Below are 17,968 nucleotides of genomic sequence, written 5' to 3'. Positions count from 1 at the left end.
ACCTACAAAGAGTAGATGTTCTGTAGATGTTTCCTTTTTTTTGGCAGTATGTGTCCCTGAGCAGCAGCTTTTTGTCCCCTTACAGTACTGCTCATTTTGTTTCTCTATAATAGGACAACAATATATAGAAAATTACAACTTCATTGCCTTGTTTCACCTCTCTTTCCTGCCTTGGTTCATATCCTGCATCTGTCCTCTTTTGCCTGTTTTTGTAAATATTTCCCAGTTGGAAGAGATTCAGTCAGTTTACCATATTTATTTAATTACCAGTTTTATTATGCTACCGTTTCCTCCGTTTGAACATCTGAATTAATTGCCCGACTGATATTGGCGTGTTTTTTCATTAAGCTTTTCCAGCGCTATAAAGGAAATGAAACTTGTAGAAAATAAATGTAAATGTGTTTGCAAGTGAACGCACAGTATGTCTCCATAATTTAACTAGTTTAGTAGTTTGAAGTTGCTGGTGTAATGAATACTTGCAGATGTGTGTGGTTATTACAGGATGATGTGACATTTTTGCACATAATATTCAACAGTTTGCCTTAATATGTTTTTATGAAGGAGCATGGATTAGTCAGAGCTATTAATCTCATGAATCGTTTTGTTTTGTCTTCAGGTGACATCAGACCAACTTGTGATGCTTTTGGAGCTTCTTTTAGAGGAAGCGGACCTGAGCGTGACAACAATGCGCACACTGCAGCGAACCTACGACTTACAGAATCAAGACGCTGAGGTGAGACCACACACCATCAAACACTTTCATACAGTATATTCACCCACACAAACATGCTCAGACAAGTGAGTATAATGCATCCACCAAGCATCCAAGCACCATAATCTCCACTTATACTAAAAAGTAGAAGGTTTCCTCTACTTTCCCCATCCCAAGGCACAGCGCTTAGTAATGTGTAGTAAATTCTCCTGTAATAGCAGCTCTCTTCTTTACAGCCACCATTACTGACTAAATCCCTCAAGTATTCGCTTCATGTTTTAGTATGGCACAAAGTTCCTTAATGGTACTATTAACGATGTATGTGTGTGTGTGTGTGTGCGTGCGTGCGGGTTTCCTTGTCTGTGTTTGTGCTCTGCAGCTGTGTGTGTTGGCAGATCAAGAGTTCTTGAGAGTACAGGAGCACAAGTGTGAAAACACAGCTGCGGCAAAGCCCGTAAACTGTCCACGCTAACCTCCGTTGTTAACACATGGCTCATCATGAAAAGAACAATTTGATACATATTCAGTCATTTACAAGTTCTTATTAATTATATGAGCTGTTTTGTTGGGGCAGTAATGTATATAATGGGGCTCAGATGTTCTACTGTACAAAGCTAGTTAAAGTTGTCATTGTATTAAATCCAGACATTTACATGAGCATCTAAGTATTTTTATTATACATACGCTAAACTCACAGTCAGGCCACTTGTTTAAGTTGTCTCAAATAAAATTTGTTGCTTCTAATTCTCATTTTAAAAATATATATTTTTTAAAGGGTTGGTATGGTGGGTTTTTGGATGGATTAGGGTGATAGTGAGGGCTCTCCTGTGCTGTAAAATTACTCAATTCTATCTCCTCAGTCTTTTTAAGTTATTTGAAATTTTGAATTTCGCAGCTCAAGAGCGAGAGATGTTGAGGCGGAATTCGTTACTATGTCACACCAGAAAGTCAAATCAAATATCCCTAGAAAACTTTAGCATGAGCCCACCCCTGCCGTAACTTCTGTGGTTGGAGTTTGTATTTCAGCCAGAAGGCGAGTAAAGCAGGTCTCTGGAAGTGTTACTGGTTGTTCACCAGCTAAAATGTTTCCAGAGAATGCAAATTTAGGTCAGGAATGGCTAAAATTTATTTCTGGAGACGATCTTGCCTCCATTACCAGCAAATGGTTGTACGTGTGCACACATTTTACCGCCGACTGTCTGCTTAACAAGACTCAGAAAGAATTTTAAACTTTTTAATCTTCAATCTTTGGATGAAGTTTTAAAACAAGCACACTCATAAACGTTTCTTTCTGTTACTCAGCTAAAGGAATATAATATATATGTGCTAAAGCTAAGCTAGTGACCTCCAGCTAAATCTAAAATAATTACTTTTTCTTTGTTAGGAAACTTAGACACAATCTTACCGTTCTGAAACATCCTTTTGGAATCTAAACTGTGCAACAACAGGTTCTTCCCCTTCCCATTCATGATCACCATTGTCTTACATCTCAAGCTGCAGCCATTACTACAGGTAAAGATGTGGCATTAGGGATTTTGCATTATTAGGTAGTATTCTGATTGGCTGGGGGACACCACCGATAGTCAATAATGCTGGAGGACAGAGGGGAACATGGGCTGTAAGGAAAGATGCATTTAAAGAAATATAAAAAACTTTTGGCGAATAAAATGTCAGATATGTTTAAAATAGACTCAGTATTTATAAAAATGAGTCAAATAAGACAAAAAAAAAAAAAATTAAATTATAAAACCTGAAATCTAAAAGCACAAGTGATTTTACTCACCACTTTAGGTTATTGTCTTGCTTTTAATTTTTTTTTTTTAGTAATTGGCCTCGTAATGCCAGAAGCAAGGCCACTTTGTGTTTGGCCTCGGGTCCAGCTTTAGCTGTAGGCCTCTTTAGCAGACTTCCTGGCAGATGAAAGGAGGATCTCATCTGCAATTTCCAGGAAAAACTTTCAGTGTTTGCTAAAAATACACAGGGCCATTATGCACATAGTCATGCATGGAAAAACACACACTTGCTACACATGCGCGCACTCTCTCTTACACAAACATACACACACCTGCACGCACCTGTCTCAATGCAATGGCCCAGTCCTAATGTTAGTAATCTCATTCAGAAGAGGTCAATCACCTACACGTCTCTCCTAATAAAAGTGCCCATTTATTCTCCTGTCTGCCGCGCTTTCTTTTCAGTCTTTCTATCGCTCTGTCTCTCCCTATGATTCTCTTCATCTTCTCGTTCTTTGTCTGGTACTGCATCCTCTTTACGAGATTGATGATGGATCGGTTTAAAATTCTTGGATAAATACTGGAATGAGTGCAGATTGGCCTCCATAGCCTCTCACTATTTACCTGATGGAGAATGAGAGCTTTTCAAAGTGTATGAGTAGTAGATTATTAGAAATGACTGTTATGGCTTTTAAAAGGCGTTTAGTAATATGTCTCCTCAAAACACATTGTCTTATGACAAAACACAACGTGGACTGTGCAACCAAAGGAAAAATTATACTTTTAAATCAAAACATCCAAACAGATCACAGTAAATGCAATTCTTCTAATGATGATTTCAGATCACAGGAACAGGTTTTCCTGTTTTACTATTTTAAAAGATATTTTCTCATTATTTCAACTTGAACTGGTGATAGAATTTTGTATTTGTTGTAAAGTAGCATAGCATGTTGTCACATATTGTCTCACCACCTGTTAGTTTTTGTATAACTCCAAGCAGAGGAGAGAAGTTTATAGCTAAATGCTGTACAGTGAAAGGGATGAAGGAGCTGTCTCTGAGTTAAAGGTGGTGTGGAGACAGACTGTTGTGCAAGCTTAAGTTTCTGTGTATGTGACGTTCACACACACACACACACACACACACACACACACACACACACTATAGTGAAAGGAAATATGTGGCCGACCACCAGTGTGCGTGCAATGGGACCGCTTTGTGAACGGTGTGAGTGACTGTGAATACATGTGTGAGTGCGTCTGTGAGCCGGAGCATGTGTTTGCATGTATGAGAGAGAGTGCGTGACTTTGGCCCACTTCCTTTCATATGAGCCTCATGTGATGTGTGATGCTGTGTGACTATGCATGCGCGTGCACACGTGTACGCATGTGTATGCGTTTCGCTGTGTGTGCACATTTTTTGATTTTGCGAGAGCTGACGTGCATGCGTGTGTGTCGAAGGGCATCTGTCGGTCAAGCACATAGGACACATTGTCTGCTGTTGCCCAGGCAAGGTTTACTCCTCCAGTGACTGGAGACTTCACCGGACCACATCAAGAACTGTCTGGTTCCTCCAGCCACAACATGTGGAGGAGAGGAGACAACAGAACAAGGAATTATTAAGAATGAATGAAGAAATGACTAAGAAAGAACAAACAAAAAGCCTACTGAAGTTTATTTGTGTATCCTTTAATCACCATTCACATGCCCACATTAGACTGGAAACAAAAACAGCTTCTCAAATGGACAAGAACCCCCCCCCCCCCCCCCCCCCCCTCACTTCCCCCGTCCAAACAAGGTCTCTAATGTGAAAAATTGGGAATTCAAGGCATAAGAAGTGCCAAGATAGGAAAATGTAGTGAATCATAGATATGAGGTTGAAAGCACAGCTGAAATAAGTAGTCTACTAATCTAATAGTCTATAAATACACAACTACTTGATAATTGATTAATTGCTGAAGTAATTTTTCAAACATTTCCCAACTGGTCAGACAAAACAAGCAATGAAGATGCCATCTTGGGCTTTAGGGAATCGTGCCATTTTTCACTATTTTTTTAAAATTATTATTCAGTGAATTGAGAAAATAATCAGCAAATTAATCAACAATGGCAATAAATTAGTTAAGTAAGTTAGTTGCAGCACTAGTTGAAAGACGGACAGTATGTAAAAAGTTTTTATGAGATTCCGACTGTAGGAGGTGAGAAACGTTCGTTCGTCATGGTAAGAGCGAGCACACATGCAGTACGTTAGTATCAGTCGTCGCAGCGTTTCTGTGTTTGTGTCGGGATCGGTGGTGGTGCTGGTGGTGGAGGATGAAGGAGGGGTGGGGGTGCAGTAATAAATGAAGGAATGTCACTGTGTAATTGCATGTGCTGTCAGAGAGAGGGGCCCAGCGAGAGGAAACCAAGTAAAAAGGGGGTAAGGAGAGGTGCACCAGGCAGCTGCTCTGCCCCAGGGCTCTCCCCAGGAATGTAACCCAGCGCAGGGAACAGCTGCTAGGGCTACGCAGGCCAGAAGGGCAGGGCTGGCACCAGAGGGTACACATACTGTACACACTCCCACATTCATGAATACAGACGCATGCATCCTTGTTGTGGGCAAAAGTTAGAAGAGCATGTTACACTCAACTTACATCCTTTGCTTTTTGTCGTGTCTGCTTTGAGATTTTTTGCAGAGTAAACAGAGGCAGAGAATATATGGAAAGGGGAAGATTTTAAATTTGGACAAAAGAGGAACTACACTACAAAGCCCGTCTGAGATTATTTAGCAGGTTGCAGAAGTAATGGGTGGATTTAAATATGGCTGTTGTCAATGAACAGTTGCTCAGTCTCCATTCTCATACTGCATAAACAGGTGGAGGGTAGTGCAACATTTCAGGCACAAACTAACAAAGCAAAAACTCCTATTAAAGGATCAGTGTGTAGGATTTAGCGGCATCTAGCGATGAGGTTGCAGATTGCAACCAAATGAATACACCTCCTCTCCCCCTCCCCTTCCAAGCATGTAGGAGAAGCTACAGTGGCCACGAAACTTGCAAAAAATGCGAAAGGCCCTCTCCAGTGTTTGGTTTGTCCGTTCTGGGCTACTGTAGAAACATGGTGGTGCAACATGGTGGGCTCTGTGGAAAGGGACCTGCTCCCTATGTAGATATAAAGGGCTCATTCTAAGGTAACGAAAACACAACAATTCTTATTTTCAGGTGATTATACATTGAATAAAACATACTTATGAATATTATATTCAATTTCTGCCAAGTCTGTTCCGCTAAATGCCACTAAATCTTACACACTGATCCTTTAAGAGTGTGCACACATTTAAACAGCACTCAGGTAGATCCATTTGGCACCTTTTCAGCATTTCTAGATTGCTACCTTCCAACACAGTGCTTTAAGAAATGCCCAAAGCTTGAGCTGTTAAAATGGAATCAATCGCCAAAAATCCCACGCTTGGTCACTGTACTCTCCAAAGGACTAGTTTATTATCCTGAGTGTGTGGAGACAGTTATGGAGGAGATTGAAACACCCACGAAAAACCAGCCAAAGGAAACTATCAGGCCTTAATGTAGTGACAGCGCTTTAAAAGATTTCTCATCAGTTTTTTTTTTTTTTATCGTTCTCCTGTCTCTTTTATCATCCTCTGTCTGTCTCTTCCAGAAGAGCGTATCCATATACACGTGTACACACGCACACACACACAGGCACACACGCACATGCATGCTCATAGCAGATGATGAAGGATGATGGCTGAGGCAGGGACAGAGCCAGTCTCTGATCTCTCCTGTAACCGCGGCAACAGAGCTCCTATTGATCCTCTGGGAGAAAGGCCAGGCATTAGCTTTCACACACACACACATACACACACACATACGCATACAGTGAAAAATACACCTATACATACACACATATACACACTGTGAATATACACATACACATAGTCAGAGAATGAAATTGAACTTTTAAACATGAACTTTAGATTGAGACGGTTTCCTTTCTAAAACAAAGTTCACATCTGCTAAATCCTCCGATCCTGGATGAATCTATTCATTGTCAGCAGAGCAGCTTTCAGCTTTGTCTCTCAGCTTGTCAGATGAGCCGTTTGTCTTTTGTTACCATTTCACATTAATATAAGTGGAGCACACTGGCAAAAAGCATGGAAGTAAAATGTCTTCCAAAACTTTTTAAGACCTAATAAAAGATTACATATTGCAATCAGTGGCATTCTGCTGAAATTGAATTTATCCCCTCAGTTTCATCGTCTTTAGCAAGGCTGTACCAAAGTTTGACCAGAGAGCTTTTATGTGGTCATCTTCATCAGTTTAAAATTAAGTAAAACAATAATTACAGGAACTATGGTCATCTGAAATGGTTTCAAACATGACATCATGGCCATTTAAGGACTGAAATGGTCAAGTGCAATTATTTTGATTTATAGCTTTGGTTTTAGTGAGAAATTGTGGGATTTTACTGTAATGCCTTTTATGTTTCCCTGATTAATCTTTTTTTTTTTTTCATTTCTTGGGTCTGTTTTGGTCGGTTACTGTGCTGCCATTTTGGCCAGACGTCTCTTGAAAACGAGACTTTCTATCACCAGGTCACATTTTAAAAGAAATATATAGTTGTTTTTTTAAAAAATGTCATTAATAATTGTCATATTTTTCCTCTCACAGGTCCGACATCGTTGGTGTGAGCTTGTGGTCAAACATGGACACACTCAGGCTTATGGAGACGTGGAACACTTCCTGGTTCATGACCAAGTACATATACACAACTGTTTAAAGCACTGAATCAGCTTAAGAGACAAGGCTCTATCATAAGAAGAGAAATAAAAATGAAAGTGATTTTGTTGTTTGTGTGTCTTCTAGGCCATGGGTGTGTATCTGTATGGGGAGCTGATGGTTCAGGAGGATCCTGAGCAGCAGGCTCTGGCCCGTCGCTGCCTCTCATTGATCAGTGAAGAAATGGACCAATCTGCACGCAGAGTGGTGGAGGAGATGGTCCTATGACATTGGAGGTGAAGTCTCATTCTCAGTTCCCTGATTTACTTTCAGCTACAAGAGTGTGACATTAAATTTTATGTCTGTGGTAGCAATCTTTTAAAACCGTTTGAGATGCAAAATTGAGCCAAAGCAAACTACATTTTTGATCTTGTTCTTTTTCGCTTTTATTCTTGTACTTGTTATCCCAAAATCAACATCCATTCAGCTTAGCGGAGCTCTAGTTTCATCAAAATGATATTGGCTCTCATTGGTACCGAATATGGAGAGAGAGAATTTATATTAACATGTCTCCCAACAAAGTGAATCAGTAATGTTTGTGTACGATTGTAAAAACAGAAGATCTGGCAGTCTGCTCAGGGTTTTCAGTCGCTTTGTATTCAGAGTTCAGTTTGCAACAAAATGCCTGATAATAGGCTAGTGAGTTCTACTTGAACCACCCGTGGGGAACAGATCCAGTAAAACGGATGGGCTGTAGAATGCAGTAGCAGCGTTTCTCAAATATTCTGTCATCTTATGATGTGACATTGAGATGTCAGACTAACTATTGTTATTCTTCTTCAGTTTTTTTTTTAAGTGTTTCTACATTTTACAGACAATATTCGTATCTCATATCTAACCTTTTAGTCTGAGATGGCGTCTGTAAAGGAAAGCTTTGTGTTTAATTGATCCTGATTCCATCTGCCCCAGCGGACAGTCCACTCTTGAGTCACTTGGCTACCTATACAGCACATTCCTTTCTGATCCCACTGCGTGTGTGTGTGTGCATGTTTGTAGACTCAGAATGGGGCCTTTTCCGTGGCTTCACAGCAGCGCCGTCAGGATGTGTTTGTCAGAGAAGGAATTCGGGAATGTGTTCCTCAAACAAACGAGAGAGGGAAGAGAGAAAGAGCGAGAATGGGTCAGCGAGCGTTTTCTAAGGGGCTCAGAACCGTCTCCACTCAATGTGGGGTAATTTTTCTACTGTTGACCCTGAAATTCCTCCTGTGTGTGTGTGTGTGAGGGTGTGTGTATGTGCAACCGCAACTGTCACCCACTGGGCTTTTCGAATACTCAGAACAGTGAGGGGTTTATTGGTCTCACACTAAATGAAGGGAAGAGAGAAATGTATGGTTTAGACAGACTGACAGAAAGAAAAGGGAGGAAGAAAAAGAACGGAAGGGAGGACTGGAGTGAAGACAGGTCTCTTTGATGCTGGTGAGCTTTTAATAACAGTCCTGCTTTTACTGACACTAGCCTTTGAATAATGGCAGAAGGCAATTAAACAGATCTTGGCTCAATAATTCAACTATAGTAACCAAACTAGTCTTCAAAGCTGCTGAACAATACAGTTGTACAGTGGATTTTTAAGAGGATTTTTTTGGGTGGCATTTTGCCTTTATTTGATAGTTTTAATAGATGAGAAAGACAGAACAGAAAAGAAAGGAGGGGAGAGAGAAAGTGGGATGATGCAACAAAGGTTCACAGCCAGAATTTGGGGCATTGCAATTACATGGCATTGCTCCCTAAACCACAGGGATGCTCCATTGTTTTAATTAAAGCACCTGAAAACTTGGATCATAAAATATGACGAAATAAACAACAATACAAATTTAAGTTAAAGGGGAAAAAACATGCTATTATATATACATGCTAACATGTTATTGTTTGTTCAGGTTTTAACACTCAAAAACTGCCTCATTAGGACTGTGTGGGTGCGGATTGATCAGATTTGATTGACAGCGGCATCTCCATGTCGACATAACTGATATTGTTGAATTCTAATTGGTAATTTGTGACCTCAGCCTTGTCCAAAAGAGCCCCACCCACTTCAAACTAGTGAGAAAAGCAAGGGAAAAAAACACAAATGCACATTTCAAATGTGAAATCAAAATTGATCCAAATTTTGCAGAAATGTGTGTGTCCATGCAAAATCTTATTGTTTATAGAATGAAGCTGGTTTGCGAAAATAGATTTTCAGGGTTAATTTAACTTTCTTACTTGACATGTATTTTAGGAAAGTATTACTGGACATACCATATAACCAGTGTATCCCCAGTTCGACTCCAGCCATGGTACTTTGTAGTATGTCGTACCCCTCTCTCTCTCTTCTCATGCTTCTTGTCTGTTTTACACTGTCACCATCTAATAAAAGCAAAATGCCAGTAACATAATTCTCATTTTAAAAAAAAAGATTTTGCTTGACATTTTATTAAAATTAAGACTTACTCTGATCTCTCTCTGTTCCACCTTTTCACTCAGAACCAACCTCTGAAATCAACCAGCTGTGTTATTATCCAGCACGCCCCCCCAATTCAGCCAGTATGAGGTCAAACAAGGCGTCTGTGACCTTGGTCAACACTGGCTGCGTCAAGAGCCACTGCTAAATACTTATCCACATAAACCTGAGTGACTTACAGCACTAAATCCTTTTTTAGGCCATGACCAAGCCAGTACAAGACAGGCTTTTATCTTCAGACACAAACTTACACACACACACACACACACACTGAAAGAGACAGCTTTATGCATTTGCACAGGATGTGAAAGGCTTTCTAGACAAGTACTCGGCATCTGGCTCACTCCTGATAAATCTCTCTGACACGCACACGCACGTACGCATACAGCACACACGTACGTATGTAGCGCCTATCTGTCTGTGCCCGCAGATCTCTTGTCATCATCCTTCACTCCCTCACTACACCTCCCTGTGGAGCCTCAACACAAGTACAGGAGGAATGAAATGGAGCGGCAAAGACGCACAAAAAAAAAAAAAAAAAAAGAATAGAAGAAAAGGAGCATTTAGAGATGAATATCCTAACTTTTACTTTTGCTTCCCATTGGATTGAACCAAACAAGCCTTTGTAAACATCAATGGATCAGGCTGTTCAACTCAGCTCAGGTCCAGATCTCTCTCCAATTAAAATGATGGATGAACCGACCCCCTCACTGCTTTTTCATATTGTACTGTTGGGAGATGGATTTATGTTTTACTGCCCAGTTTGTGTTCCCTCATCATCCTTTCTTAAGTAGAACAGTCCTCCCTGTACCCTTTACAACCTCACACCCTCAAACACACACACACCCACCCCAGTACAGTGGGATTAGGCTGAGGCAGGCTGAGAGGGTTTTAACTGAAAACAACATGTCTGTCAAGGCGCACTCCCTGCTCTGTTTCTTAAACCTAAAAAGCACAACCCTTTAAAAGGAGAAGGGTGGTCTCTCCCTGTCCTTTCTTTTTTTTTTTTTTTTTTTTTCCCCTCCCTGCTCACTCCCTCGTTCTTTTCTTCCCCCGGTACATGCCTCTGGAATCCCTCTTGATCCGCTTAATGAGGGGCATATCGCCGGGTTAGCCGAGCGTGGCGAATAGAAGAGGAGGAGAGGGGTAACCAAGGAAATAGTGTGGGAGAGGGAGAGAGGATCTACAGGTCTGGTCTTTCATGACTGCACTCTGATGGCAGGCGTAAAGAGAAAAAGAGAAGAAGAGAGAAAGTTAGAGATCTTTCATATCTGGGTGTTGCAGGTTAGCGATGGACTGGAGCTGGACTTGAGGATGTTGGCAGAGAGAGAGAGAGAGAGAGAGGGAGAGAGAGAGAAAAAAAAAAGACAGAAAGAAGATCTTGTTCTTTTATGTCTGGGCTGTGAGGGTTCCTGGCGTGCTGATTTGTGACTTATGATAAAATCACATTGCCAGGGATTACCACACAGCCCTGACCCAGCCGGCTGCCATGGCAACCAGAACCCCTCCTGTACACACACATACATACACACACATACACACTAGACTCTCCGCAGAAACGAAGACATGATTATCTAGGAGTGTGTGTGTGTGTGTGTGTGTGTGTGTGTGTGTGATTTTGTTTGAGGAGTTGATGATTTGGAAGTGCGGAGCAGAAAAAGGGATGATGAGGGAGCCAGAGGGTCTTGATACGGGTGTTTTGTAAGAGTGTGTGTGTGTGTGTGTGTACACGTCAGTCAGCCAGACAGGTTTTGTATCCTCTCTCCAGCCAGGCACAGAGCTTAGCTGATTGGTGAACAGTGATTGATTTCCTCTTTGTTCACAGTGGCTAAGTTCTGCACCTGAGGAGAGCATGACCCAGACAAGCAGACAAAGGAAGAAAACAAATGGGTGCGAAAGAAAGACAGAAAGGGGAAAAAAAAAATGTTCTTTAACTTTTTACAGTGGCAGTGTGTTGAGCCTTATTTTCTCACTTCATTTATCTAATGTGTGTTTATACATTCGTCACTTCGTCCTCTGTTTTCTCACCTCTCTATGTGATTATCCTGCATCCTCTTTCACCTTTCCCTTCTTTCTTATCTCCTTTCACTCTCTTTCTCCTTATCCTCCCCCCCCCCCCCCCCCACAGTTTGGTCTAACCTCAGTCTAAACAGCTCTCTTCTCTTCTCCCCACAATTCAGTCTTGCTTGCGTGCCTGTAAAACTTTCCACCGAGACCCTCTCACTCATAACAATTAAACACACAAGCCTCCTCACAAATTCAAAACGCCGTGCAACGTTACTAATGAGCACCACGCTACGCTCTCCTGCTTTGTCTGTTGTTCTTCTCCCTCCTTCTTTCATCTTCCTTTTCCTTGCTCTCTACTTCCACCCCTCCGCCTCTGTCTGCTTTCAGTAACGTAGTATAAAAGCTAATCCTGCAGATGATGCTGGTTTGCACACTCTGTAGTTCTAGCAAAAGGTGAGAGCCAAGTATATCAGGAGAGAGAGAGAGACTGTACTTCCACTACTAATGAGGCCTGGGGAGACCCAAACACTACTAATGCTGCTGACAGATATTTCATCAATCCTGGAGCATCATCATCATCACCCTCATCATCACCCTACATCTCTGTTATTCGCTCTTTCTTACAGCAGACACTCGGCGTGTCAGCAAATTCATACTAGAGCCGCAACGATTAGTCGACTGACAGAAAATGAATCACCAACTATTTTGATAATCGATTCATTGTTTTCAGTCATTTTGCAAGAAACAATTCTCTGATTATAGGTTCTCAAATGTGAATATTTTCTGGTTTATTTAGTTTTCTATGATAGTAAACTGAATATCTTTGGTCGAGACAAAAGAGGACATTTGAGGACACCCTGGGCTTTGGGAAACAGCGATCAACACCAATTCTTTTCAGGGATTTTTCACCATTTTTGGTGTTTTTTAATAGAGAAAATAATCAACAGATTATAATAGTAATGAAAATAATTGTTAGTTGAAGCTCTAATTCATACTACATACTAATTCTATACAGTATATATTACATGTAATGGGTTTCAGCAGTTGATATCCAAAAAAAACCATTCTAGAGTTTATATGTCTATACGTGCAACATTTGACGTCAATCAAACTGCGACTTTAAAATGTCACCACCAATTAAACTTCACAGAGAAAATGTAATTCTTCAGATTTTATATTAATTTTTTTGTTTTCCAAGATCTGTTTCAACACAACACTATTTTTTTCCCCAGCTGTTAGCAGCTACTCCATTTCCTTATGTGTCCATCAACAGCACACTCAAAAATTAGCCATATTTAGTATGCATACTGTGTGGTTTAAATATACTTCATTCAGTCACTTTTCCAGTGTGATACACACTAAACCTGCTTAGAATGAGTATGGAGTATGGAATTGGGACATGCTGTCTTGCTTAGGGAACTCTTTAAAGGAACAGTTTGGCATTTGGGAAGATATTTGTTTTCTTGCTAAGAATTACATGAGAAGATTGATGCCATTCTAACATCTATCTGTTAGACATGAAGATACTGTCAGCAGCCAGTTAGCTTAGCTTAGCACAAAGACTGGAAACAAGGGGAAACGGATAAGGCTGGTTCTGTCCAAAGGTAACAAAATTTGCCCACCAGCACCTTTAACGTTCACTAATTAGTATGTTATATCTTGTTTGTTTAATACGTCTAATGAAAATGAAGTGTAAAAGTGACAAGCTGTGGTTTTACAGAGGGTTATGGTCTGGACTACTTCTTGGCTGAGTGCAATGACTTGCCGGTGTCAATCTCCTCATGGAAATCTCCGCAAGAAAGCAAATATGCACATTTCCAAAAGTGTTGAACTATTCCTTTAACCTAACAGCTGAGTTGAGATACAGAAGGGTAACTTGTTTAAAAAGCTTGACAGGGCCTGCAGCAAATCAGTGCATAAAATCATCCTTTAAGTACTTAAATTGCCTCAGGTTTTAAACTTCAAATCACTTTGGCAGTGAAAAGTGCCATCTGTGCATCTCTGGCTGATATGTATTGATTTGTGATCTAATCTCAGCCTCAGGAAGCCAAGATACAGAGATCCATAAAGCAGATGGATTCTCACAGAGCGCATCTCCACACTGTGAAGGAAAACAAGACTGAGGCGACAAAGATAGAAATCTTGCAACCATTTTGGAGCTTTCCATCATTTAGGGATGTCAGTTTCACTTTATTGGGACAATTTAGTGTTTCTACAGTGGATTTACTGCACAGTATAAGCTGCCATTGTTTGTCTCAAGATAGGAGAAACAAAAGGCTGTGATCCTGTAAAACACCCACTGATAACAAGAAAAACAGGAATTCTCAGTTGGGTTACAGCGCACGCTTTGTTTCAAGCATGACAGAGTGTGCTGAGAGAAAGTTCCCAAATTAGTCAAGATAAGCTTCAACACAAAAAAAAAACAATGCAAACTAAAAGGTGTCTGCTTGCAAGACGAGGTTTCTTAGCAGTATCAGCAGGTATATCATGGGAGTTTCTATTTCCTGTGCACCGTCTGTCAACACAATGATCAATAAATCTCATTCTGTCCGGTATAGATAGATTTGTATTGGAAATGTTGCACAAAACAACCTTCATTTGCATCTTCCTACCAAACAAAAAGTATTTTCAAAAAACGAATTCCTGCCAACGGCATTCATCAGCAACACCCAATCTGTCAGTAACCGCAGCTGAAATATTATGCAACGATTTACTGACCCACAGTAACTCACTGTATAACTTTAGCTATAATTTGAGTGTAGTCTGTCATATCATACTGGAGGCATTTCAGAGTCCACTTTTATACCAGCTAATTGTAATGCAAAGCTTTACTGTTCTGGACCGATTTTCTCCCTAATCAAAACCATGACAGATGGTTGAAAATGCATTTTAAAACTAGTCAGTCTTTTTTTGGCAATCAGAATCTGAGCTGTGAGGAGGTATTATAGCGCTCTATATATTCACGACGACAAAATGGCGACTAAACGAGGACAGATGTGTGAATTAGAAATGAGGGCCATGTGGAGCCTGCCATTTTTAGACCTATATTTAGGGCCTGTTAAAAGAGTAATGACCATCAAAGGCCTGTAAAAGAGAGGAATTGCCATCAGAGCCCATATCTAAAAGGTGATTTATTACACTCTAATGGGAGGGAAATGGTGCTCTGCACATCAAAGGACAAAGCAACATTGTATAAAGACACCGAAAATAAACTTATTCGGCCCACGCCACCCACAGCCTCTTTTCTTCACGCAACTCAACTTGACTGATTGTCTCTTTAATGTTGAGTATATTTTGTGGAGCTCCTGCAGGGGTTTGTATTAGATTCTATTTCAAAGTATATGTTGGCAGTATTTACATTTTAAGTGAGACAGTATGTATGCAGCTCTTCACAGTGGAATGTGATTTTGATGGATTTATAGTTCAAGTTTTACGATTTTGACTCTTAAAATAGTCCTTTTTATGCCAACTACTGTATCATCATTGTCATTTTGGAGAGCTTCTATCATCCAGCAGTGGTCTCGCTGACACTGTGGTGAGGTTTCTACCGTGTCAACCGCACCTTTCACCAGCTAGTGTAATCCAACAATCTTTGCAGTTTAAATGAACCTAGTGTGGTTTCTTGAGGGTTTGGCAAAGCAGAATGCTGCCTGAGATGCAGTCTGAGTTGGCACTGCTTTTTGATTCATTACAGACACTGCAAAAAATGGAAAAAAAAAAAAAGTGTTCTAAGCGAGCCAGTGCTTCATGAGAAAGAGAGAGATTTGGGCTTGGCTTCCTGTGCCTACTGAGCTGATAATCAGTCCTATAGAACCACTGGCTCAGTTCAGCAGGAACAGGAGTCCAGTCCATTTACCACCGATCCAGAAACCAACGCTACTGAGGCACTGGTTTCAACCTCCCTTCAACAGAGAACACAAAGAACAGCTGCTGCTCTATTGTGCATATTAGTTTTTAGGGATTTTTGGGTCTGAGACATCTTTGAGAGTTGCTGATAAATCAGCTCTGCCAATATTGGCTTATCACAGATATATCATAATCTGATTAATATATTAATCTGTTGGTTGATATTTTGATACTCAAAAAATGTTTTAAGACAATTAGAGAGGTTCATACTTGTCAAATGTGAGGATTTGCTGTTTTTGTCTGTTTTAGATGACTATAACTTTAATATATTTAGGTTTTGAATAGTTGGACGTACAAAACTAGCAATTTGAAGATGTGATCTTTGGTTTCTGGAATTTTTTAAATTATAGATGAAATACTTAATTGAAGAAATTATTCATTGTGAAAATAATTAATATATATGCATTAGCATATACATCGACTGATGAATAATAAGAAATTGCAGCAAAGAAATGCCAAAAATATGCAAGCAGTTCTTTAGAAACACTAGAGGGTACCTATAAGTCCTGTACAGTACATCCTGAATCTTTGTCACAAATCTTTAATAAGTAAATTCCTCATCAAAAATGTTTGTTGTATTTTTGTGTAATAAATGCATATCACCTGGAATGTTGTTATGTGATTTTTTTTATTTTTTTTTTTAAACCTTTCAAATATTGGTATCTGCCTCAAACATCCAGTATCGCAGCATCTAAACTGAATTATTTGTGCTGATTGAACATGCACAGTATTCATTGTTTGTCTTCAAATCAGGTAGATAACAACAACAGCCAGAGGATTGTAGGCATCTAACAAATGTTCTGTAATGCTCCAATCTACACATATCTTTCTCTTCCAGGTTGCTAACTACAGACGGAGATAACAGGAGTTTGGCACACAGGACGTACAAGGGTCCAGCACTCACCTCCTCTTCCTCTGTAGGAGAGGGGACGCTGCAGGATCGCTCAGCAGCGTGAACACCAGAAGGCTGCGCCCTTACTCCTGCAGCCGAGGCCAACTGGCAAGGTTGAGAGCACAGCAGTTCTGCTCATTGAAGTAAAGAAATTGCTGGTATATTTGATGCACTAACAATACAAGCTGTTCCCGCTGAGACACAGTGTTGACTAAATTATTGCTCTGATCAGTGATTAAGAAAAAAAAATGTTACACTGTTTGATCTGTTTATATTTGAATGATAGGTAATGGAAAATATTTTGGGAGATATTTGATGGATAAAGACACCTCCATCCATGTTTAAAAACCTGAACTTCTGTGTTTAAGTTAGTTTCTGTATATTACGTGAAATGTGTGTGAGCCAGCACACATCTGCATATGAGTTCATGTCTGTTTAGTCTGAAGCCATGATGTGGTTCTTAAGAGTTTAGACTGGAAATACTTTCAGGTTAGTCATGTTTTTATACATAACAGATTACTTCACTCCTGCCTGTAACGACACTGGAAAATATACAACCGACGACTCTCAGGGTATTTCTATAGTTGATGGTTCAGTAACCGCTGAGCAAATAATAATGGCAATTTTGTTTTTTCTCAAGAGAAATTTTCAGTTCAACTTTTTGATGTGGTCATGTTAAAATAAAAAATGTTTCTTAAAATTGTTGTATGGCTTTTCTTTCTTTCTTTTTTTTTTTTTTAAGATTATTGTTTTGTTTTTTTTTGCCTTAATGTGACGGTTAAAAGTGCAGTGAGAGACAGGAAGCATAGCTAGAGAGAAACAGGGTTATGACATGCAACAAAGATCTGTGGTCAGTAGCGAACCGCAGATGCTGTAGCAAGAGGAGCCTGAACATCAGCTAGTGCCTAATGGCTCTTGTACTGATTTTATATGCAACTAAGCATAAAAATCATAATCATATACTATAATAAGGGTATCTGTATTATTGAATTAAGCACTTTTCTTCACAAAACCAGTGCAGAAAACTGGACAAGATTATTTTTTTTAGGAATTATGTCATTAAGCAAGAAGACATCCACCTTCACTGAGCACCCTGTAATAATTCTGTCTTGTAAAACATGCCACATGAGTCCACCTTTCCATAAGGAATTGCTGAAGTAGTAACGTCCATGATCCAGAGTCTATTATGATACATGAAAATTACCCCACATTTATTCCACTTTTCACTTTAAAGAGTGAAAACCAAAGCTGACAAATCTGGAATAAATACATCATGTACTAAATTCAAAACAAAATATCAATGATCCTGAATTATGCAAATTTTTGTTTAGACATCACAAATAGGAAAACTTACTGTATGTTTTTGTTTACATTTATGTCCAACTCCAGCAGTAGTTAACCGTTTACGATACTGACACGTCATGACAAAGTTTTATAGAAGCAGAATATTCTCAAATGGTGGTAATTTTTAATGTCTGTACTTAAAATGATGGATCAAACATAAAGAGA

General features: G+C 39.8%; 1 protein-coding gene across 3 annotated transcripts in view; it reads left to right on the top strand.

Moving 5' to 3' along the window:
- LOC121903918 (aminopeptidase O (putative)) overlaps nucleotides 1-17,159 on the top strand; it is an 80,722-nt gene extending 63,563 nt beyond the window's left edge. For all 3 annotated transcript variants that reach the window (XM_042421332.1, XM_042421333.1, XM_042421331.1), the window contains exons 15-18: nucleotides 617-733; nucleotides 7,110-7,196; nucleotides 7,305-7,453; nucleotides 16,406-17,159. In XM_042421332.1, coding sequence (XP_042277266.1) covers nucleotides 617-733; nucleotides 7,110-7,196; nucleotides 7,305-7,445 — 345 coding nt within the window. In that variant the 3' untranslated portion in view covers nucleotides 7,446-7,453; nucleotides 16,406-17,159. The remainder of the gene's footprint in view (nucleotides 1-616; nucleotides 734-7,109; nucleotides 7,197-7,304; nucleotides 7,454-16,405) is intronic.
- The last annotated feature ends 809 nt before the right edge of the window (nucleotides 17,160-17,968 follow it).

Source organism: Thunnus maccoyii, chromosome 9 (genome assembly GCF_910596095.1).
Source record: "Thunnus maccoyii chromosome 9, fThuMac1.1, whole genome shotgun sequence".
NCBI classification, from domain to species: domain Eukaryota; kingdom Metazoa; phylum Chordata; class Actinopteri; order Scombriformes; family Scombridae; genus Thunnus; species Thunnus maccoyii.
Note: the sequence above shows the minus strand (reverse complement) of the source record. Positions and strands in the feature narration are given on the sequence as shown.